Here is a 24,609-nt window from a genome sequence, read left to right as displayed (position 1 = left end):
TTGCAGTTGTAAATGGTAAATGTAAATTTCTTAGTTGAGGTGCCATCTTAACTAGATCCATTTCAAATTGTTTGAGGAAATAAGTTCATTGTTAAATGTTTATGTTTTAATATATGGCAGGTATGATAAGAGTTGATATATATCTGTAGAAAGCTTGGTGAGTGCTCCTGTGGAAATGATTTAACATGCACCTAAAACTTCTGATTTTCTGTTTATACAAATGATTTTCAGATACCTGAACTATATCCCAGATTATTATTCCTCTATGATTTTTATGTTCATGATACAATATAGACTTTTGTCCCATTTTAAATCTTATAATAAAAGTGTTTTTTTCCTCTGAGCACTCAAGGGATTAACATTTTTGTGTTTTTCTTGATTTCAACACTGTAGGATTTGCTATGATCACAGATTGCAGTACAATCAATGCTGTATGTTAATTTTATCATACACATTTAATCCATTTTGGTGCCGTCATTTAATTTTTCCCTACAACCAAAAAACAAATGGAAGATTCCTTCAATCTAAGCACTTTAATATGGCGTTACGTGCCAATTAGGACATGCGCAGTTGTGCGCATAACTAGAACACTTACCTGAACAGTTATGAGCTTTGTCTCTGTCTATACTTTGCCAAAAAAAAAATACATTCTTACATAAAATACATAAATTTTGAAGCCTTTAGTGAATAAAACGCTCAACAAAGAGAAACTGCTCTAATTGGCTGTTTAGATTACGTGCACTGGTGGACGACGTAACACCGGATAGGCTAGAAACCCGGAAACAACAGCGCTTCCACCTAGCTGCTTCTGTCTCAGAGAAAATATGACATTTTCTGAATATTTATCCTGAATGAGTTTGTTGTTTCCAGTTGGCAGCGAGGCTAAACACACAGCGATTACATAGGAGCTGTGTGCTGCTAGTGCTAGTGGCTGTCGTTTGTCTCCTGTCAGCTGGTTTGTCGTCGCCTTTGTTTATCGTTATTTTACTTTAAACGTTTCACAGCTGGCCGCCGTTCATTATGGACGAGGGCTCGGTGCCGGTGGCTGAAGACCCGGGAAGGAGGCGGAGGGTGCACGGCATGTTGAAGCTCTACTACGGGCTGAATGAGGAAGGAAAGGCCCCGGAGCAGCCGGAGTCCCTGGATCCCTGCGACATCAATGGGCCTCATTTCGACCCGGAGCTCTACCTCAACAAGGTGCGAAACTGCTACTGTCATTGTAATCCGCTCAGTGGCTCACAAAGCTGGACTGCTTCAGAATTTTAGCGTAAGCTTGATGCCAGATTATAGAAAATGAAATGCTGAAATCGACAAAACTATACACAGTGCAGATTGCAGTAATGTTACATGAACTGAAGAAAACACCAGAGTACTTCCTTCATTTGTCCCGGTTGTAATGTCACCACAGGTGAAGATGTAGATGGCTGTGAATTTTAAAACACTTTTTAAAAATCTGCTTCTGTCTTTGCCAAACAGTGAGGAATGAATCAGTTTTAATACTATATCACACTATATCTAGAAGACACAAATGACCACTAAGCATACGTACAGTAACTTTTTTATTTTAAATATCCAAATCCAGCTCAGGAGGGAGTGCTCTCTCACGGAGCTGATGGACCAGGAGACCTGTATGGTCAGGCAGATCCGCTCTTTGGACAGCGACATGCAAACCCTGGTGTATGAAAACTACAACAAGTTTATATCTGCTACAGGTGAAGGAACATCATAAACACACACACTGCTGCCCTAACGTAAGCTGACATTAAATTGTGCAAACCTGGATAGCTGAAATATCCTCCTTTCTTTCTTTCCTTCTTCCAGACACCATAAGAAAGATGAAGAATGACTTCAAGAAAATGGAAGATGAAATGGATTGTCTGTCTGCTAACATGGCAGCGATCACAGAGTTCAGCGCTCGGATCAGCGGCACTCTTCAAGACCAGCACGCGCAGATAACCAAACTCTCTGGTGAGACCTAACCTGACTGTTTGTTTGGATTAAACTTTTTAATAGGTTGATTCATATTTTATTTATTTATTTTTGGGGTCTTACCATGTTTCACTCCAGGTGTTCACACTCTGTTGAGGAAGCTGCAGTTTCTGTTTGAACTCCCCGCAAGGTTGAATAAATGTTTGGAGCTGCAGGCCTACGCTCAGGCAGTGAACACCCACCGCCGTGCCCGCTGCGTACTGCAGCAGTACAGCCACCTGCCCTCCTTCAAGGGAATTCAGGATGACTGTCACGCCATCATGGACAAGCTGGCACAGGAGCTTCGACAGAAGTTCAGGTGACAATGACTAGTTATTATAATATATAAGAAAAATAATTTTAATTAGGATAAACAGCATGTTTGACACAACTGCATAGATATTAAAATTACAAGTAAATAAACACAAATTGAGTTGACTCATAGACAATAAACAAATGGACATAAGCCTCATCAGAGAGGTTTTATTGACAAATTTCATACGTATATACAGTTTTTGTTTTATTTTATTTTGGGTAGTTTTGTTCTATACTGTTTCAGTAAGTTTTTTTTCCAAAGCCTAGTTTAAATAGTCTAGTTTTATTTAAGTTGACTTGGATGTGCTTTCACACCTAGTTTTAGTTTTTAGTGTAGTTTTAGATGCCAACTTGAGGGAACGTTACTCAAAAACTTTTCCTTTTATAAGAGGCTGATGAGTGAGCCAAAACTGACCAAACTTCATGGAAAAAAATCACACGTTTCATTACGTTTCTGCTTCTGTCTTTTCTTCTTGTGATCATAGGGATGGTGGGTCAAGTGCCAAAGATTTATCAGAGTGTGTGGAGCTTCTGTTGCAGTTGGATGAGCCAGCAGAAGAGCTCTGTGATAAATTCCTGAGCCACGCGCGGTCTCGCCTTGAGTCAGATCTTCAGGGCCTGGAAGCAGAGATAAGGTCGTACCCGTCCACAGCCACAAAAGATGCTTCCGCGCACGGGTTGTCGTCTGCAACAGCCCCCGGATCGCCGACCGACGGCTCCCCCAAAAACAGCTCTCTGCCTTCCCCCGCATCAAATACTGACATCCTGGAATTCATTGACAGAGGCTGCAATGAGTTTGTGAGCAGCTTATGCTTGGTAATCACTTCCTATCAAGAACTGTTTATCAACCATGCTCAAAAGGGCGAGCTGGCATCCAAAAATATTCCCCAGATGGCAAATGGCAAGCTGCATGCCTTTGTGGATGATTTGGCTGCTCGATATTTCATGCTTGTCGAGCGGAGAATACAAGAGGAGAAAGGGGTTGGGGATAACTCCCTACTTGTACGTGCGCTGGACCGCTTCCACCGCAGACTCCAGGCTGTGGCCAAACTTCTGCCTGGCTCAGCTGTGCCAAACAAGGGGACAGAGATTGTGATACGGGCGGCGACGGAGCGAGTCAAGCAGTACCTTTCCGCTCTGCAGAGCTTCTACATGGACAGCTTGACAGACGTGAGGCAGGCTCTGGCAACTCCTCGTCTCTCTGTGGCTGGCACTTCTGTGGCTGGGCCAGCCTCTGGCAGAGACGCTCCAACCAGCCTACCAGAGCTGCTCTCCTCCCTGTCAGCCTCAATTCTCAATCAGATCAAGTCGGTGCTGGCGTCAGTGCATCTCTTTACAGCTAAGGACATCACATTCTCTAACAAGCCGTACTTCAAGGTGAACATTTTCTGCTCCCAAACTACCTGTTATAGTTTTCATGAGTTTGAACCGATGTGTGACATCATGTGTTACTGTAACCCTGCGTGTTGTCTCTACATTGTGCGAGTGATGCCGGTTTGTGTGTGTGTCGTCGTCCCCCCCCCCCCCCCCCTTTTAGGGTGAATTCTGCAGCCAGGGTGTACGTGAGAGCCTGGTGGTGAGCTTTATCAAGTTTGTGTGCCAGTCTTCTCGGCAGTTTTGTGAGACCGCCGGAGACAAAGGAGGTTCAACTCCCCCAGCCCTTCTGTTGCTGCTGTCTCGTCTTTGCTTGGACTACGAAACCTCTACCATCTCCTACATACTTACTCTCACAGATGAACAGTTCCTTGTACAGGTATCACAAAACAAGGAGAACTAGCTCTCATTATGTTTTTGATCTCTTTTATCAGCCAGTCACCCTGCCAAAGGTAATGACAAGAATGTGCTTTTTGCTCTCTCTCTCAGCACCACAGTCCCGTAACACCTGTTACAACTTTATGTGCAGAAGCCAGGGAGGCAGCACAGAAACTACTCAACCATTATGTCAAGGTAGGCTTTTTATCAACAACCTTTAAAAGTCACAAAAGCGAAACAACCTTTTTGTTTAGTTGCTTTATTTTTGTTTTGCTTCAGGTTCAGGGTCTGATTATTTCCCAAATGTTAAGAAAAAGCGTTGAAACCAGAGACTGGGTTAACACCATTGAGCCAAGAAATGTCCGCGCTGTCATGAAGAGAGTAGTAGAGGACACCACATCCATTGATGTGCAGGTGAGAGTTTTTGCAACTGTCCCAATGTCCTCATGCACCCATGATCCCACATGAACGGGCTGTTTTATTAACCTTCTGCATGATAGGTTGGTCTCTTGTATGAAGAGGGCGTGAGGAAAGCGCACAGCAGCGACTCCAGCAAAAGGACTTTCTCTGTCTACAGCAGCTCCAGGCAGCAAGCCCGCTATGCTGCCAGCTACACCCCAAGGTACCATAGCTCTACACACACTGCTCAGCTGGTGGCAGTTGTGGTTTTATTTTTTTGGTTCTGTTCACACCAGGCTTGGCCAACTCCAGGCCTCGAGGGCTGGTGTCCTGCAGGTTTTAGATAACACCCTGGGTCAACACACTTGAATCAAATGATTAGTTCATTAGCAGGCCTCTGGAGAACTTCAAGACATGCTGAGGAGGTAATTTAGCTTTTAAATCAGCTTTGATGGATCAAGGACACATCTAAAACCTGCAGGACACCGGCCCTTGAGGCCTGGGTTTGGACACCACTGGTTTACACCATTGCGCAAAAGTAGAGTAAGTAGAGTCTAATGTGCTAGAAAATGAAACAATAGAAGGGCCTTTATAAATTTGTCCAATGTTTCCCGTCAAGATTTTCAATTGGTGCTTGGATGTTCTTGAACATCTGTGATTTCAAACTTCCATAGAGAACAAATACCAACTCCCAAACAGGAGTTTTCAGTGGAAAAGGTTGGAGCGTTCAAGCTCAGAGGCCGTGCATTAGGTCAAAGGTGAAAATGCAGAATTCGTGTAGTTTACTTGCAACATATACACAGTTTTGTGCTGTGAGTTTGTCTGCAAGGTCATAACGGTCTATGTCTAGAGGTATCTGAAGATAAATATTTCTGTAGAAACTAACTGACTGGTGTGTAAGCATGCAGCACATGTTCAACCTGTTTACAAGTTATGGCTCTCTGGCTTGTAACTTTGTCCTCTTAACCACACAGCATGTGATCCAGTGTGCACTGCAAACACACCAGTGCAAGTGGACAGAATGGGATTTTCAACGATTGACCTTAAAATAGTTAATAATAGTGCTAGCAGTGGTGCAGAGCTACCTATAAATGGGGCGAAAGCAAATTTTAAATCAGGAATGTCAAACTTGTTTATATTGTGGGCCACATGCAGCCTATTTTGACCGTAAGAGGCCCGGAAGTTTAACCAAACATTTAATCCCTAATATATCCCAATATAAGAAAAAGAAGTGTAATTTCAACACTACATCTCGGTTTTTCTACGTGATGAAGAAATGCTGCTGCAGTTAATGAAAGAAAACTGTCAGCATGACTCATTGGGCTTAAACTGTGAGAAAAAAATTTGTAAAATTACAGAGAAAGATCTGGTAGCTTATTACCATACCGTCCTATAATTATAAGGCTGAAAATTTGTTGACTCACAGTAAAAAATACAATATACAAAAAAACAGGAATCTTTCTGTAATTCTTTGCCTATCTTACTTTACTTTTCTTAATTATTTTACTTTGCTGTGAATGGCCACAGGGAAGCTCTTTATAAGTAAGAAAAAGTTTTAAAACTTCTGAAAACACAATAAAAATTCCAAAATGGATGCTTGCCTTCACATTTTTCCATGCCAGTCAGAGGGCCAGATTGGAACCTTTGTTGGGCCGATTTTGGACCATGGGCCTTATGTTTGACACCCTGTTTTTGATTTTGATTCATTTATTTATTTTGGTAGAGTACAGTGAGTGATTTTGGAAATGTCAGCATAAAGTAATGACATTGTAATGACGTTTTAATAACCACTGAGTGGTTATTAAAATATTATAAATAAAAGGCACAGATACAGTGTTACATTATACTTGAAAGTACGATGTCAGTTGTTTCATAGGCATTTTTAATCATATTTTAACTTTTTAATTTTATTTTTAAACACATTTACTTGAACACTTGTCTTCTGTTTACCTTCAGTGCTCCCATGGATACCAATCTGCTGAGCAACATACACAAGCTGTTCTCTGAAAGGATCGACATCTTTAGCTCAGTGGAGTTCAACAAGGTGGGTGCAGATCTGCAGATGGTCCTCATTTAACAAAATGAAAAAGAAAAAATCTTAGATTTTCACTTGCACATCTTTCTGCTTCCTCAGGTGTCTGTGATGACGGGAATTATCAAAATCAGCTTAAAAACATTCCTGGAGTGTGTCCGCCTGCGCACTTTTGGCCGATACGGGCTGCAGCAGATTCAGGTGGACTGCCACTACCTGCAGATGTACTTGTGGCGCTTTGTTTCCGATGAGAATCTTGTGCACTTCCTGCTAGATGAGATCGTTGGAAGTGCCGCCCACCGCTGTCTGGATCCTGCACCGATGGAGCAGAGTGTTATCGAAGTTATCTGTGAAAGAGGCTAAGGCTCGAGGGATGGAAAGATTTACATTGAAATCATGAATCCAAATTTAAACACTTCTTTTCTGTTCAACACTTGCTGTTCAGTCTGCTGATCCAGATCGAACGAGTCAGGAATGATTACTTTTTCAACACTAAATCAAACAGTAGTAGCTGTTAACTGACGGCAAATTTGTGGCAGATTTAAATCGAAGTGCTTGTCATTAAAGTCCAAATGAGCCTGTACCACTTTGGTTTGATATCGTAACTGTTACAAACTAACAAAATCATCTCCATCTCCTCCTTATACAAAGATAGAGTTGAATAATCCACTGTACAAGCTGAAGCTTTTAGCACCTGTTTCACTTGAAGGATAAAATATTGACCTTGAGTACATAATATTAATGACTACAGAGAGAAGCTGTGTCCTGTGAAAATCACATGTATTAATAAATAATTTTTAAGAGTGCTTTGCTGAATAATAATTTTCTGATTATGTAATCCATGTGTGTCTACCTGCTACCTTCAGGTCGTTTGAGTCTCTGTTTTCTGGGCTTGTTTCCATGTAAGGAATGTTTAAATGTAGCTTGTCTGCAATAAAAGTGTATGAATGTGGGATTCAGAGGTTGTGCTGCCCCTGTTGAAATCAGCTGGTAGATATAGCACTGTGCGCCTGCACCGATCTAACTTGTGAGCATGAGGGTGACTGAGGCGAATTTCACAACATTTTCTACTATCTGGAGGGTACAGCTGACTGTCGCCACCTGACGATCGCATTTGATTGGCTAAGCCTTTTTCTCCCACCCTCTTCTGATGACCGCGGAGACTCCTGATTGGCGCGGGGAGGATTTCGTGCTGCGGTAACGTAGGTGGGGGCGTGTCCGTGTGCAGGTTGCTGGATGGACGCTCACGAGCTGCCTTGTTGCAAGCATCCTATTTTGCAGTAACCGGTAAGAAGCTAAACAGGACTACAGATTTGCACTCTTCGTGTTTGCGGAAAGCCTTCAGTTCGTTCACAGGTAACTGGTCCAACCCGTGTTTCACTGTCCACAGCAGAACTGCTCAGGAACTGACAGCAGCTTGACCTGAACTTTGCCTTATTTATTTATGGCACCCATCGCAACAGTCCAGCACGGGTGTGCAGAAATAAGCAGCAATTTAAAATTTTATAAGAAAAAGGTTTTTAAATCGAACCATAATGACTTTTTGATGACTCTTAATCGTCTCGTTGACCATTTCTCTTGCTTTTTGTCAAGTTTGATTATTAGCCCACATTTAGAATTCCCTTTGAGTATTTGAAGGCATCATTATTGTGGCCTCGCCATTCAGTGTGAGGGGTTTACATCAAATATAGTCTGACAAGTATGCACCTGTAGAAGAAGTACTTGGATCTACTCTGGTAAAAGTACAAATAGAATCATTTAAAAAAAATGCTCTACTGCAAGCGGAAGCCCTCAGCTTTAGATTTTACTGAAAGAGGAGAGATGCCTTTGAAGTCAACTTTACTTTCCTGACAGCTTTGTTACAGAAAGAGTTCAAACGCTGACAGTCTTGTTGGTACAGTCTGGTGGAAATCTCAGTTTGTCTAACCTGAGGAGGGCCTCTGTGGGTTTACAGGGTTTATTAAATCAATTATAAGTGTATTGCAGTGTGTATGCTCTTTAAATCTCCGGTTTTAGATAATCATTACTGATTGCTGGTAGAAAGTGCCCAATAAAATGGAAATACTCAAGGGAAAAAGTATCTTCAAGCTTCAAGATCTTAATAATAATACAGTCTCTGAGGGGTTTGTGTTGTCATTTTTACAACCTTTTAACCTATTGTATATATTGTCTTCTTTTTAAACAGGAGCACAATAATGAGACCAAACAGTCAAGCACTCAAACACAAACTGTCACATGACTCAGAGAGGGAATTTGGAGGAACCCTGGGTAAGTCACAGCAATGTGTCTTCATGTCGTGCTAGCAGACATCTTTGATTTAGTTTGATGTCACGTTGCCATGATCACAGTGCTGAGCATTGATGCAGCATGTGCCATTGCTGCACTAAACTAGAAAAACAACAGCAACTTTTCTTTCCTTTGATTCATTCATGCACTCTGAAGCTCAAGCTGCTGTCTGCAAATGCAGTGCTATCACATTACCTGCATTTCCCTGCAGCTAAATGCTGTTTTTATATACAAATTAGATAGAAGCTAAGAGGATCCTGATTTTATAAAAGGAAGAAATAAGCGGTGGTGATCATTTTAGCTGACATACAAAAGAACGTTTACACTAATGCGCTATTTATGATGCTGACACTGCCTAGAGATGTGTTGTTTTATTAAATTGAGCAGTTTGGTTGGTGGACCATAAGACTGATGCCTCAGTAAAACTAATAGGATGTAGGATGTTGCACTGTAGTAATGATCGCTGGCATCACAGCATCATCTCCGTCATTACACCTCTAATCAAGAATCAAGGCAGCCTCCTATGTCAGATTCATTATTGCTGATGTGAAATGTGCATGATGCTTCATGTCGTGCTTTTCCAGTTAAGATAACTACAGATTTCACATCCGTCACTACTGATGTTTACAGTCAGCTGACTGAATTGTTTTGCTACTCTGCAGTTATTAGAGTTACCACAGTTTACCTGCATATGCATTATTAATGTGCTGCAATGCCAAATCTCCACGGATGCTGTTTCACTTCTTTACATGTTGTCTCAGCCATGCTGTCTTAACACGCATCTAACCTGTCTTCACACTTTTGTCTGACTCTTTAATTGTATTCATCTTTCAGGTGCCGTGTGCATTCCCATCTTTCTTCCGTTAACGGTGCTGTTCCTGATCTGTTTGAGCCGATCTCCTGAGGCCAGTTTGTTCCAATGGCCGCCCCCCCTCCCCTCAGCTGACCAGCTGTGGGACCCGCTGGCCCCCGTGCTTCTTCTTGGGTGGTTTGCTTTGCATGCAGTCATCTATTTGATGCCATTAGGAAAGGTATGGCATGTTCATCAGACCAATTCAATGTGAAACTTACAGTGAAATCTGCTGTGGGTTTGTGATCTAGCTTATGTGTATAATGAAGCTGTAAACATAGCTTTATAACATGCTGTGTGTAATAATTAATACTAATAAATCAGAAGATAATTATTGTCTGTTAAGTTCCAGTCAGTGTGATCATCCTCTTGGTTAAATGACTGTACTCTGCAATTAGAGTTCTTTCAGAGCTACACGCCTCAAAGACTTCTCCTTTGCTACATACTGAAAAGTTTATAAAATATAGCGACCTGTATAATACAGTTCATCTGTGGCTGTAGGCGCTCTCTGCCTATAGAGTCCAGCATTTTTACAGAGGAACTTTCTAAGCTGCACAATTATGAAGAAATGAGAAAGAATGGGTTGAATTATTGACCTTATGAGACTGTAATAGGTATGCAGCATATGATTTGTGTTGTATTCTGCTTATTGCCTGCAGGTGTCTGAGGGGCTGGTGCTCAGAGATGGAACACGCCTCAAGTATCCCATAAATGGTATCGTTGAGCAGGGCGCAATATAACTACAAGTATTTCTGTTTAGGACAGAATCTGTGCGCCTTCAAGAAACAGATTTAAATATTAAACCTAAGTGTGAAATAATTTGTAATCCTGCAGCACTATCTGCAATGTTTCACAGCTATTCTTTAGTATTATACATGTTTTGACTACAAATGTGTTGTTCACAGTTGTGTTGCTGACTGTAGTATATTTAAAAAAAAAAGAAAAGAAAAAGAAAATCTAAAATCCACAGGTCTGATCTAAAAGTTGAAGTTACATAATACTCAGCTCTTCCAACTTTTACCTTTTTCTCCATGCAAGCCTCTGTCAGCCTGCTTATCTCGCTCCTCCAGGCGACAACATTTTGTGTTGTTTGTTTCCCTCCCTCAGGTTTTCATGGCCTGTGTATCAGCGGTGTGTTCCTGATGTTGTTACTGGGGCTCGGGGCTCCTCTGGGGTATCTGTTTGAGCTGCTGTTGCCTTTGGCAGTATGTGCAATAGCAGTGTCGTTCCTGTTCTCCATCTACCTCTACATCCGCTCCTTCTGGGCTCCTTCCCATGCGCTTGCTTTGGGGGGAAACACAGGTGAGATGTTGAGGATCATTAATAAAGGTTGAATCCATGCTAAAACACGGTTTGAACCCAGCAGCTGGCAGCATTCAGTGCGTCCACAGGCTTGTTGTATTGTTTGCTGGAGGATTTGGGTGTTCCTGTGGGTAATTATCTAACTGCCACGCTCAACAGGAGCTTGTAGGCATTATGTATGAGGCAAACTGTTAAGTGAGATAGCGCTCCTGTACTTGCTACTCTGCTACCTTTATGTCAGCATGTAATTATAGCATTTGATTTTTGTGATTTAACCCATTTTTCTCTTTGATATGATTTAGGAAACCTGCTCTATGACTTCTTCATCGGGCGGGAGCTAAACCCCCGGATTGGAGATTTTGACCTGAAATATTTCTGCGAGCTCAGACCGGGTCTGATTGGCTGGGTGAGTTTACCCAGAGTAGCAAACTACTTGGCTCACCTTAACACTGTTCAAAAGTGTTTTTTAAAGGTTTATAGATACAGTACTCTATAAGAGACACATTTGAAAACTGTCTCTAATGAGATAACAAGGTCCTTTTAAGTTAGTCGTCATCCATTCATTCTCTTCTACTTATCCAAGTGGCTCCACAATCCTATCCCTATAGGCAAGGTACACCCTGGACAGGTCACCACTATGTCTCAGGGTTAACACAAAGAGACAAACAACCGTTCACACTCACATCACACCGGAATCACCAGTTAAGCTAACCCCATTAACTGCATGTCTTTGGACTGTGGGAGGAAGTCAGAGTACTCGGACAGAATCGACACAGCCGCAGAGAGAACATGCAGACTCTGCACAGAAAGGCCCGGCCAGATAATAGAGTCTTACCCGGATGTATTTGTAAGTGTGTAAAACACCTTCAGATTCACGTTTAATGCATTAAATAACATTGATGGTCATTTCTGTCCAAGAGCCCAACATAACCAACAGGTGGCGGTATTGCTCTCCTCTGAGCTTCCATAATAATTTGCAGTCTGTGAGTTTGACACAGTCACAATCAAAAGCTTTTCTCCCTGCTGACCTGACACAGTAAGACATTTGCTGGAGGACTGGGGTGCGCGCAGCTGTCTGTGTCTGAGTCATCAGACTAAATTAGACTAAATGTGCTGTAGAACCTCAAACAAGATCCCTAAAATGACCACGAGGTTCTCAGTGTCATCGCTGGTCACAAAAACGACAGCACCGAGACTGCAGAAGGTTAAAGCGTCTCGGTAAAGCACTGATGCGAGGAGCCGTTTTCCTTTGGTATTTACAGTGTACAAAGGAAAAACCTTTGCACATGTGAATGTTTTAAAGCCATGTGCGTGGGAGAGCCCAGAAAAAGCCTCCACCAACTGGCTACAGACACTGTGTGGGATATTTTCATTTCCTGTTCAACGTCCAAACTACTTTCTTTTAACGTTCAGCATTTCACAGTTGCTGATAAAGTCTCAAATATTAAAGCACAATGGGCTTTCTTAATAATTTAATGGATTCCTTGGGCTTTGGTATAATAGTGCCAAATATTGCTTCTTAGATCTAAATCAGCTTCATATTTAATAACTCAGTTTGAGTTATGGAAGTATTTATAGCTCGAGTGTGAAATATTTATTTTGTTTCTGCATTCTCGTGTATCATCAAGTCGGAAAAATGTACACAATGTATGGATTTTTTTCCCCACTGGGAACATAAATGACAACAGTCTGGGGAATGAATGCAGCTGCAGAATATCCTTCACTCAGAAAGCATTTGGAGTGTGATAATGCATTTATTAATCATTTATTCGATTAGTCCAAATGGCAGACAATTGATTGGCGTGCACGCTGTAATTATTTGCACATTTTTTTGTTCTCTAGACTCTGCACTCCAGCTCATTCCATTTGACATAAAATGATGGATCACAGCGTCTAGTCTGGGCTTTCATTCGAGCACTGAAAAGACTCCGTGCGAGATACGGTTAAACGTGTTGCCCTGAATCACAAATAGTTAAAATGTAAATTGGACATTTACGCAAAAGACCTCACATGTGACCCAGAGTTGACTGCAAGCTGTCATTCAGATTGAGGTGATTCAGAAGAGGTGAAGAAGATATCAAGGACTTGTTTGACGACATGACTGGTTTGCCAAAAGTTAGATTCATTCTTAATTTTCACTCAAGAAAACTGGAACAAGACTTGCAAATGATCTCATGGATGGATAAGGCTAAGACTTGACTTTTAATGAAGTCTATACTGTTTCATATTATGTTAGATTAAATGTACCTAAATACAGAGTAGGTTTTTACTGTATGTTTATAATCAATTCATCACAGGAGGAATTTTCTTATTTAGAAAGACAGAAAATGTGACATGTGTCTTATATTTCACGCACAAACGAAAGACTCGATTAAGTGAGACATTATTTGGCAGATTATTAATCCTTAAACAGTGGCTCTGTAGTGTAGTGGTTAATTTGCCTAACACATGAAAGAGCCCCTGTTTGAGTTTGGGAGGAGATGAAAATCCCTGGGAGGGTAGCATCAGGTAGGGCATCATCTGTAAAAATCGCATATGTGGATCCATCCGCACGAGAATAAGTGACCAGCCAAAAGAAGCTTTTTATTTATTGCAAAATAAATAGTAGAATAATGACAGCATCCATTTATTTTAGTTGACAATCTCATGATCACAGAAGGAATTTGTCTGCCCGTGCAAATGAACACACGCAGCCCCACTTGTGTTCATCATTATTCACGACCCCCTCAGGTGGTCATTAACCTCGGCATGCTGATGAAGGAGGTGGAGCTCCGAGGATCCCCCTCCCTTGCCATGATTCTGGTCAACAGTTTCCAGCTGCTGTATGTGGCGGACGCTCTGTGGAATGAGGTGAGAGTCACACTTTTTTTTTTTTTTACTTTATTTGATCACTGCTTTTATTTAATGCCTGCTTCATTTTGCTGTAACAGGAGGCTGTCCTGACCACCATGGACATTGTGCACGATGGTTTTGGTTTCATGCTGGTCTTCGGTGATCTGGCCTGGGTTCCATTCACGTACGGCCTGCAGGCAGCCTTCCTGGTTGTGCACCCCCAGACCCTAAGTTCACTCAAGGCTGCAGCCATAATAGCACTGAATGGTAATCACTTGTCAGCTCTTTTCTGCTGTTCTGCTGAAAAGTGGCTGAAAATGAATAATGAACCTTTTTTTTGTTTTGTTTTTTTGGGGGGTTTTTTTGCTGTCAGGTATTGGATATTACATTTTCAGACAATCCAACTCACAGAAGAATCAGTTCAGGCGGGACCCCACTCATCCAAGTGTCACTAGTCAGTTTGTTTCCCTCCTTTTTTATCTTTATCTTTTAATGCATTCAGATAAAGTCTTTTTTTATTTTTATTGATTTCCTCCTCACATCAAAGTGGGGAGGGAGACAGAGAGTTGGTAAATCTTATTCAGAAATATCGTTGCGTTTTACGACTCCCTACAGGACTGGAGACCATTGCCACAGCAACAGGGAACCGGCTGCTGGTGTCCGGCTGGTGGGGTCTCGTTCGTCATCCCAATTACCTTGGGGACCTCCTCATGGCCCTTGCCTGGTCCCTTCTGTGTGGTAAGACATCTTAAAAGCCCTCTGCCCTTTTTTTTTTTTTGCTAGAAAAGAAGGCCACGCTGACATAACAGTTTTTTTTAGCATATGTGGGTGAAGTCATGGATAAGAGATTAATGTCAGGCTGAGTATTAATCATCTTCAGCCTTGTTTATTATTAGTATGGATAATGATGGCTGGTTGTGTTAATGATCCACTGTGAAATCCAGGTTCTTTTTTTTCTCGGAAACTTAAATGTATGTATGCATGTACGAAAGTTTTGACCTCCTCATTATGAATGTCACTAATCCCTGGATTAGTGACATTCAAGTAACTCATAGCAAAAGTCATAATTTTTCATTTTTATTGTGATTATACCTCAAATTGGTCGTTTTAAGAAAATCTTTACGTTTGTATTTACAGGGAGTGCAGAATTATTAGGCAAGTTGTATTTTTGAGGAATAATTTTATTATTGAACAACAACCATGTTCTCAATGAACCCAAAAAACTCATTAATATCAAAGCTGAATGTTTTTGGAAGTAGTTTTTAGTTTGTTTTTAGTTTTAGCTATTTTAGGGGGATATCTGTGTGTAGGTGACTATTACTGTGCATAATTATTAGGCAACTTAACAAAAAACAAATATATACCCATTTCAATTATTTATTTTTACCAGTGAAACCAATATAACATCTCCACATTCACAAATATACATTTCTGACATTCAAAAACAAAACAAAAACAAATCAGCGACCAATATAGCCACCTTTCTTTGCAAGGACACTCAAAAGCCTGCCATCCATGGATTCTGTCAGTGTTTTGATCTGTTCACCATCAACATTGCGTGCAGCAGCAACCACAGCCTCCCAGACACTGTTCAGAGAGGTGTACTGTTTTCCCTCCTTGTAAATCTCACATTTGATGATGGACCACAGGTTCTCAATGGGGTTCAGATCAGGTGAACAAGGAGGCCATGTCATTAGTTTTTCTTCTTTTATACCCTTTCTTGCCAGCCACGCTGTGGAGTACTTGGACGCGTGTGATGGAGCATTGTCCTGCATGAAAATCATGTTTTTCTTGAAGGATGCAGACTTCTTCCTGTACCACTGCTTGAAGAAGGTGTCTTCCAGAAACTGGCAGTAGGACTGGGAGTTGAGCTTGACTCCATCCTCAACCCGAAAAGGCCCCACAAGCTCATCTTTGATGATACCAGCCCAAACCAGTACTCCACCTCCACCTTGCTGGCGTCTGAGTCGGACTGGAGCTCTCTGCCCTTTACCAATCCAGCCACGGGCCCATCCATCTGGCCCATCAAGACTCACTCTCATTTCATCAGTCCATAAAACCTTAGAAAAATCAGTCTTGAGATATTTCTTGGCCCAGTCTTGACGTTTCAGCTTGTGTGTCTTGTTCAGTGGTGGTCATCTTTCAGCCTTTCTTACCTTGGCCATGTCTCTGAGTATTGCACACCTTGTGCTTTTGGGCACTCCAGTGATGTTGCAGCTCTGAAATATGGCCAAACTGGTGGCAAGTGGCATCTTGGCAGCTGCACGCTTGACTTTTCTCAGTTCATGGGCAGTTATTTTGCGCCTTGGTTTTTCCACACGCTTCTTGCGACCCTGTTGACTATTTTGAATGAAACGCTTGATTGTTCGATGATCACGCTTCAGAAGCTTTGCAATTTTGAGACTGCTGCATCCCTCTGCAAGATATCTCACTATTTTTGACTTTTCTGAGCCTGTCAAGTCCTTCTTTTGACCCATTTTGCCAAAGGAAAGGAAGTTGCCTAATAATTATGCACACCTGATATAGGGTGTTGATGTCATTAGACCACACCCCTTCTCATTACAGAGTTGCACATCACCTAATATGCTTAATTGGTAGTAGGCTTTCGAGCCTATACAGCTTGGAGTAAGACAACATGCATGAAGAGGATGATGTGGACAAAATACTCATTTGCCTAATAATTCTGCACTCCCTGTAGCTGCAAGGACCCCAACCCCAAATGCATTTATTGATAATGAAGCAGCAAGCTGCGGTTTGAGGAAGCCTTTATCGGATCAGGGGTGACTCGTGAGCCTGGCATATACAACTGATAGCTCTGAGAAAGACTGACCAACAGAAGAAACAGGGGAGGGAGAATGAATCGGTGTGTCGCACAAGTAGAGATTTACAGATCTATGGCTAGTAGGGGAGTGTTTGCGGCGTGCTCTAACTCCTTTGAGTTTATCTACCTTTATAATATGATTGGAAAGATGTGTTTTTGGTATTTAAATAGCGTTTTGTATGGGGTGCTGATCCAAGGATTTTCAAATATTTTAAACTTAACCATGAAAACCTGGCCAAGTCCAACACCAGGAGCAAATAATTGTCAGTAAGTCCAAGCTCTCACTGCAAAATGAGGGCCAAATGGATCATAGCAATGGGTCAGATACCCCACACTCCTGAAGCACATACCAGAGGATCCACTGAGGGTTACAGTTGGACCCCTTCTTCAAGTCCACAAAGAACATGACTGGTTGTGCAAACTCCCACACACCCTCAAACATGCTCAGCAGGATAAAGAAGCAGTCCAGTATTCCACAACCAGGACGAAAACTAGATTTTACTACATACACTACATACAACTTCTTTAACTGAGCTTCAGGAGAACCAATGTGGACAAACATCTTCTCTAGTACATCTAGTAGCTTAATATTTCCAGCGAGGCTTAAAAGTGTGATCCTTGTGTAATTGGTCCTGGAGGACATCAAGAGCCTTAAGATGCTTCTAGAGAATCTGATCCACCCCAGGGGCTCTGTGACCAAGGAGCTGTTAAACTACCTCAGTGACCTCACCCCCAGTGATGGGTCGGTCATCCCCCTCACTTCTTCTCTTCCTCTTGGTGTGACAATAAGATTGAGGGGGTCCTCAGTGGAAGTATTCCTTCCACTGCTTGATTATATTAAGTTGAGGTCAGCTGCTTTCCCATTCTGTCACATGACAGTATCCCTGAATCGTTTCAAGGCCGTCCAAAAGTCTTGTTTCTTGCTCTCACCCAGTCCTCCCCGACCTTCCTTCAGCTACTAACAGGGCTGGACTCTTTGCTGCCAGAACAGACACCAGCCACTTTGCAGCTGCAGATTCGTGCAGCATGTTCCTCTTTTTAACCCAACCTTCCTTTGAATGCTTCAGAAGTTGTGCTGGAGATTGGGATGAAAATCTCACTCACAGACTGGGGGCTCTGCAAAATGGTCCTCACTGTACATTTGGGTGCACGAGACCTGCCCAGGACCCTGCTTACGAACACCCTTCTTCTTGAACATGGTGTTTGTTTTTGACAAATTGTACTTAGCACAGAAGTCCAACAGATAAACACCACTCTGGTTCAGATCAGGCAGGCCATTCATCCTGATCAATCCCCACCTGGTCTCACCTGTTCGGTGCCCACGGTGGAGTCTTAATGGCAGGGGTACCCTGAACTGTTGCTCCGCACATAAGGAACAAACAACAGTTAAGACCTGTTCCCTGGGAAGTTGTTTTCTAGGAGATTTGTAACAGTTTTGTTGAAAATTCAGAGGTTTTCTTTCTCTGAATTTTACCCCTCATCACCGAGCCGCTATTGTTTTTCTTTTTTCTTTTTCTTTTTGCATTGTGGTAAATACCGGATGGAAAACAGTCTCAATCTAACTAAGCATTTAATGCCACATTTTGTGTGCTCTCAGTACAGTTTGATGTGGTTTTGGTTATATAAGGTATTAATGGCCTTGTGCACTGTGATTTTTTTTTCAGACTACCTCCATGTCCTTATGAAGTATTTGCATTACATTTGCAACTGGTGTGCTTCCAACAAAGGCAGCAGGAAACTGTTCTCTTTGTTCTTCTGTAAATTGCCCTGTTCTCTCAAAAACCCACTTCCTGAAATAGTGACTGTCAGACTTTTGTATAGCTGACACTCTCTCATTGGTATTCAACATTATGTGACTCATTTGTCTCTCTGCTTTTGTAATTGAGACGCATTCTTTAGTTTCTGCTTTTTATCCTTTTTTTATCGCTGTAGCACAAACTGCAAAAATTTGCACTCCAAAAAAAAAGTGATGACAGATGAAAGCTGCCCTAACAAACGAGCTCAGTGGTCCCCTGTAAACCTGGACTGAGGAAGCGCTGACTAAAGGGACAAGGGGTACTGCTCTGATTACTGTGATGAATCAACACTGAATATTAAGAGCTTAATCAGACTGGTATTCACTGCAGGGCTTTTGTACAATAAAGACTGAATAGAAAGTAAACTGCTATTTGCAGAGGAAGATGTACACTTGATTGCAGCTTGTTTTATACAAATCACAAATGCTGATGTTAGTAGCAAAAGAAGGTACTAGTTTTTTTTTCACCATTCATTACTGAATCATATAATACTGTCTTGTGTTTTTTGTCATATGTGCCTCTTTATTTATAGGATTCTCACATCTTCTGCCTTATTTCTACGTCATATACTTCACCGTTTTACTGATTCACCGAGAGGCCCGTGATGAAAGACAGTGTAGAGCCAAATACGGGCTGGCTTGGGACACATACTGCCGACGTGTGCCTTACAGGATTTTCCCTTATATATACTAAGAAGAAAAGAAGATGTGGAGGAGAGGGATCTGAACTGCCCTACAACTTATTGAACACAAACCTAGCAATAATTTCATGTAAATCTATTTTCAGTGAAACAAAGATGACTAGCGTCTGCGCTCCACATCTCTTTGGAAAAACAAATATGACTTAAATACTGATTGGACAGCAGAAACAAATCCATAAATATCAGTGCCTTTGTTCAAAGAAAGTCTGCGTAAAAGCGTTTTTTACAGTGTCTTGTTTTGTTGTTGTTGTTGTTGTTGTTTTTTGTTTTTAAAATGTAGTGCCACAGTAAACTACATTGGAAATAAACAACTACAAAACACCAAGTATTCAAAAGTGTTATTGAAATAAAATAATTATATTATAATATGAAGATAAAACGTGATGATGTTTTAAATCGTTGTATTATGTATGTAGAAGTCAAGCCCATTCTTTTGTGAAAATGTGACTCATACACTCAGTGGACACATCCCTTTAGTGGGTTTCCACCACATCCCAAAGGTTCTGTATTGGCCTGAGTTTGGTAATTGTGAAGGCTGTTCAAGCACAGTGAACTCATTGCCACATTCAAGAAACCAGTATGACCTGATCTTAGCTCTGTGACGTTGCAGCATAGAAGTAGCCTTCAGAAGATTGGTCCACTGCGGTCATAAAGGGATGGACATGGTCGGCAACAATACCCAGGGAGGCTGTGTGCCATGAACCCCCCACCGCCACCAGAGTGGATCCACATTGTTTCACAAAAAATTCAGATGCTACAATCCAAGTGTAGCAGCAGAAATCTAGACTCATCAGACAAGACAACATTTTTCCAATGTTTTTGCAATCTTCTGTTCACCTTTGATCAGCCTGTGTAAACTGTAGCCTCTGTTTCCTGTTCTCAACTCAACGGAGAGGTGCTCGGTCTGGTCTTCTGCTGCTGTAGTCCATTTGCATCAATCTGGCCCTTCTTCTCAGACTTTCCTCCACATTTTCTTCCGGAGAACTGCCGCTCGCTGGAGATTTTCTGACCGTTGTTTGCAAACCATGGAGATGGTTGTGTGGGGGAAATAAAAGCATATTAGTGGTTTCTGAAATACTCAGACCAGCCCATCTGGCACCAACAACCTTTCTTCACCATTCTGATGCTCAGTTTGAATTTCACTAGCTCTTCTTAATTATGTCTAAATGCACTTAACTTGTGGCCAAGTGATTGGTTGATGAGATATTTGTGTTGATGCGCAGTTGTAGAGGTGTACCTAACGAAGTGGCCAGGGAGTGTAATTTTTAGTAGTAAAACCACAGCAGCTTTTAGGAGCCACTTGCTATGAACATGTCTGTTTTTAGCTGTATCGCGTTCTGCTAACCTTTTAGAACCTGTTATCATCTTGTTCAAATGGATTCTCTTTCCAGGCTTCCAAGCTACAATAGCAGATGTTTGCCAAGCCTCTAGGCTTTTTAAACATTTGTTAGGCTTCATCTCTGAGCTCGCTCTGTTTCAAATTATTCTAAAGGAACAAGTACACGGCAGATATTAGTACCAGTAAATGCAATCAGAAGCTGCTGAAATGGCCTCTGTCAGCACTAAAGCAATAATTACTTCTTCTTGAGGTTTTGCATTAGAGTAGCTTCTTTTGCTGTGGAGGTGACAGGTGGCCACATTATTGCTGAACTGATGCATCACTTTGAGAAGAGGTTTTTTTGTTTAGGCAATCTCAAAATCTTTCATGACTGTGCGATGATCAGCAGTTTGGTTTTTATGGCGCTTTAATGCTTGAGCTTGTTTGTTGCCCTTTTTAAAAACAGATTGAGACGTCTATTCTATTAGGCTACGATGCAGATTCGTCTAAAAATAATGTTTGTATTATATTTGACCTATTCCATTATAAATCACCCTGCATTTACACTAGCAAATGATGTTTTTCTCACATGCAGTGAGGCGTGTGCGTACAAATGACAGAGCACTCTGCTGATGCACACCTTCGTTTTTCACCTTTTAAACCCATTTACAGTACTGTTGGCCTCTGGCCTCGCCTACACAAGCTATTTTGTGTTGTTTTTCAAATGCTAAGTGCTAATTAGGAACGGGCTTCTATACTGTGAATGCGTGTCTACATGGTGGCTAGACTCATGCTGAATTATTACATAAGCTTCTTAGCTTTTTATAGGATATGCAAATATTTGTGTGCATGTGTAGCATGTACTGTGCGTGTTGTTTTCCTCTGTTATTTTTGTTTTTTTTTTAATTTTATTACATATTTTGTTCATATGGTAATTATAAGGCTGGATTACACCACAGCTACCTGTGCATGTGACACAAAATAATAACAAAATATAACTTCAAAAAGTAACTGTAGTCAACCGCAAAAAGTGTTCACACATCATACATAAACCAACTAAATGACAAATCTCACCTGGAATGTAAGCTTTAGCTTTGAAGTCAGTAAGTTCAGGTGTGGCTATTGCACCAAGCCGCTTCTTATTAATATATATCAGTAATAAATATGGCTGACACCTAATATAGTGGCTTATAAATTCAGATTCAGAACATTAAAAACCAGCCAAATATCTTTTATTTCCTTTTCTGTTGTTGTTGCAGTAGTTAGCCACACAATAAATGACAAAAGGTAATTAAACTACTTTAATCACTTAATATATGTCAGCTAGGTCTGTCACACAGGCACAGAGAGGCAAATAGTTGGTGTGTGCAGACAAATTGGCAACGTCCATGCAAACTGTGGGTGACTCCAGCAATCTGCTAATCTGATAATAACCACAGGGACCACCACAAGGTGCAGAACAGATTTCCCCTAGCGACTGCCAGCTGTCTCCAGCAACTGCTCCCCATCCTTTTGGGAAATACACTTTTTGTCCCCAGTGACCGGTGGTTGCCAAGGGGTTGCTGACCATTTTCTAGGTCAGTGTGACTGAGGACTACCAGCAAACTACTGCAATTAGCTAAATCCTAAATCCCACCTGTTTTAACTTCTGGTCAACACCATTTTGTATAATATAGTTGTTTATGGTCATTCAACCTGGAGTTCGAATGTAAATGCATTGTTTGTATTTAGCCAAGACTACTAGATATTAATGACACACCTCCATCTTTTATATACACTCTATTTTTCCAAGCATTATTTAATACAATACGATGTCTACTTTGCAAGTCATCATCACACTTGTGACTGACAAGTCTCTATACAAAATGAGTAATTAGCCCTTAGATTAGGTGTTCAGTTTTAATAAGAACTAAATGCGTAACTCTTTAAATCAGGACATCACAAACCATCTCATGGCATTATTATATTACATTATATCAGCTCATGATTTCTTTGACATGATGCCGTGCAAACACACTGCCATCTTTAATGAATATAATGACAACTGACATGTGTGGGTAAAGACTTTGTCATTCTTCACTCCCCGTAGCACCAAATTATTCTGTAAATGATTGTCACTTTGATTCTGTATAATCTGTGAAAAGTTGCTTTCCCTGTGTATTAATTAAATGCTATATAGATATTTGAGGTGTTAAACTACACTATCAGCATTACAGTAGTCATCAGGATTAAAATTAGACTGCCATTCTCATTACCAAAGGAAAAGAAAAACTCTCAGCCTGAGGGCTTCATCCATTTAAAATATTCAATTTGATCTGATAATTGAAAATTAAAATTAGATATGAGCAGACGTGGCTGATTAAAAAGTCTGTTACAAGCGAGTAATACTCTGTTTATAAAGCGGCCTTAAACGTGACCCGGGAACTTTCAGACTCGTCTTAAAGCAGTCTCACATAACAGTGAAGAGGGGAAGACAACAGCAGCCAAGTCATGACTTTCTAAGGCCAGTCACTGAAAATGAAGTTAGTAGTTAGTTTGATGAAATTTATTTATATAAGTGAGACAGCAGCTGACAGAGTGAGTCACGCTCGTGTCTCTGTCTGGACAGACGATGCACAGTCCAAATAAAAACATAAGTGTGAACAGGTTTGACACATCCTTGGAAACAAAAAGAGACTGCTAAGACAGCACATCTGCTCCTTCCACAAACTTAGGACTACAGAAAAAATGCAAAAACATCATGCTAATTTTGTAATACATCCATGATATGCAGTGATAAATCTGGTTGATTGATTTGTTAATTTTCATACATTTCATGGGCGGGGGGGGGCTTATGTCAGGAAGGGCATCCGGTGTGAAAATCCTCCAAACTAAACATGCGGAGGTACCCGCTGTGGTAACCCCTTGTGTCTAAGGGAGCAGCTGGAAGTAGCTTACATTTTCATTTGTTGTTTTGAGTTTTCAAACATATAAAAAGGTCTCACTGCATGCGCAGAGTGTTTATGATAAATGTCGAACCAAAATCATTTTGCATTTTACAGGAATTCGAGTGTGCATTCAAAAAAGGGACAGTCAGTAACTACATATTTTTTATTCTTCTCCTTTTTTCTTTAATTTTTCTTAAATTAACCCCCCCCCTTTAAATTTGGTGTGCACCCCTTCACCATACCTATCGTTTCCTTATGCATGCATGCCTATAGAGCCAGAATAACATGCACCAAGCTAGAATTGTATAATAATGAATGTGCACAATATGTATGTGTGTGTTTGTGCATGCACCTCCGAGCGCGCGCTTGCCAATCGTGCATGCCAATCCTGACGTTTTCAAGCCCATCAGTTGTTAGCCAGTTTCCATGGTAACGCCTGGCTGAGAGGTGCACAGACGTAGGAGAGAGGGGAAAGGAGTTGAGACAATTATTGTGGTGGAGGGTGCTGAAAAAAGGAAGAGCCCGCGATGATGAGTGTGAAACAGTGTGAATCGTGGGATGAGAGGGAACGAGAAACAGATGCATGTGCTGTGAGTGAGCGGGTTTAGTGTGTGTGTGAATGTTGTATATATGCGCGTGTGTCAGTGTCTGTGTCTTGGTGTAAGCAAGTGTCATAACTGCTTATATGAAAGTGATATGTATGTAGTGGATGTAATAAATATAAATGCACTGGGCAGTGAAGCAGTGCTGCCAGGCATGTGCACCAACTTCTATTGGATTTTTCTGTGTTTTCAGCTTCAGAGTGAGTCAACAGGAATTTCTAATACAGTTTAGTTTCCATGGTGACAGCGGAGAATGATCTGTCCTCTTCAAACAGAGGGGAAAACGCCAACTTGAAGCCTTGTTGTTTCTCTGTTTTCTGTCTGAATCATTATTTAAACAAGTGATAACCTGGCAAACCTTTCAGACTCTACAAATGAGCCCCAGAGCCAGCTTAGACCCACACTCAGTGTTTTAGGTTGTGTGTCTTTTTTCTCTCCCCTCTCTTTCTCTGAGGAATCACAACTTGTGAATTTTAAATGTTATATAGCTACAGTGACATTTTCAGAAGTGATGATGTCTCTCTGTGGAGACGAACTCTGTCAGCTTCATTTTATTATGTAATCTAATAGGCATCCAGAGCTCTATAATTTGAAATGTTAGTATTCTGAAGGTGCAGACATTAATGAAAGGCTTTAATCCTCTCTCTGCTGCCCTCCAGTAGAAGCTTTTTCCACATCAGTATTGGTATTTAGTTATTCTGGTGCCTTT

General features: G+C 41.2%; 2 protein-coding genes across 3 annotated transcripts; both read left to right on the top strand.

Moving 5' to 3' along the window:
* The first annotated feature begins 745 nt into the window (after positions 1 to 745).
* Positions 746 to 7,421, top strand: vps51 (VPS51 subunit of GARP complex). Its single transcript, XM_084941861.1, has 11 exons — positions 746 to 1,197; positions 1,583 to 1,712; positions 1,822 to 1,968; positions 2,068 to 2,287; positions 2,769 to 3,660; positions 3,821 to 4,036; positions 4,147 to 4,230; positions 4,315 to 4,449; positions 4,536 to 4,657; positions 6,391 to 6,478; positions 6,569 to 7,421. Exons 1-11 carry the CDS (start codon positions 1,021 to 1,023, stop codon positions 6,827 to 6,829), a joined length of 2,472 nt encoding a protein of 823 aa, XP_084797987.1. The 5' UTR covers positions 746 to 1,020; the 3' UTR covers positions 6,830 to 7,421.
* An 87-nt stretch (positions 7,422 to 7,508) lies between these two features.
* Positions 7,509 to 19,374, top strand: tm7sf2 (transmembrane 7 superfamily member 2). Of its 2 annotated transcripts, none has more exons than XM_084941864.1 (11): positions 7,509 to 7,753; positions 8,652 to 8,734; positions 9,587 to 9,783; positions 10,262 to 10,316; positions 10,710 to 10,904; positions 11,207 to 11,310; positions 13,635 to 13,754; positions 13,835 to 14,003; positions 14,110 to 14,190; positions 14,352 to 14,474; positions 18,886 to 19,374. In XM_084941864.1, the coding sequence occupies exons 2-11, from the start codon at positions 8,662 to 8,664 to the stop codon at positions 19,044 to 19,046; spliced, it is 1,278 nt and encodes a 425-aa protein (XP_084797990.1). In that variant the 5' UTR covers positions 7,509 to 7,753; positions 8,652 to 8,661; the 3' UTR covers positions 19,047 to 19,374. The 2 variants fall into 2 exon arrangements, with proteins under 2 accessions (XP_084797990.1, XP_084797988.1); XM_084941862.1 differs by having other exon boundaries at positions 7,509 to 7,822.
* The last annotated feature ends 5,235 nt before the right edge of the window (positions 19,375 to 24,609 follow it).

This window comes from Perissodus microlepis, chromosome 10, assembly GCF_051167445.1.
Source record: "Perissodus microlepis isolate ML-2025 ecotype Zambia chromosome 10, ASM5116744v1, whole genome shotgun sequence".
Classification (NCBI taxonomy): Eukaryota; Metazoa; Chordata; class Actinopteri; order Cichliformes; family Cichlidae; genus Perissodus; species Perissodus microlepis.
The sequence above is the reverse complement of the archived record's forward strand: the minus strand, read 5'-3'. Positions and strand labels throughout refer to the sequence as shown.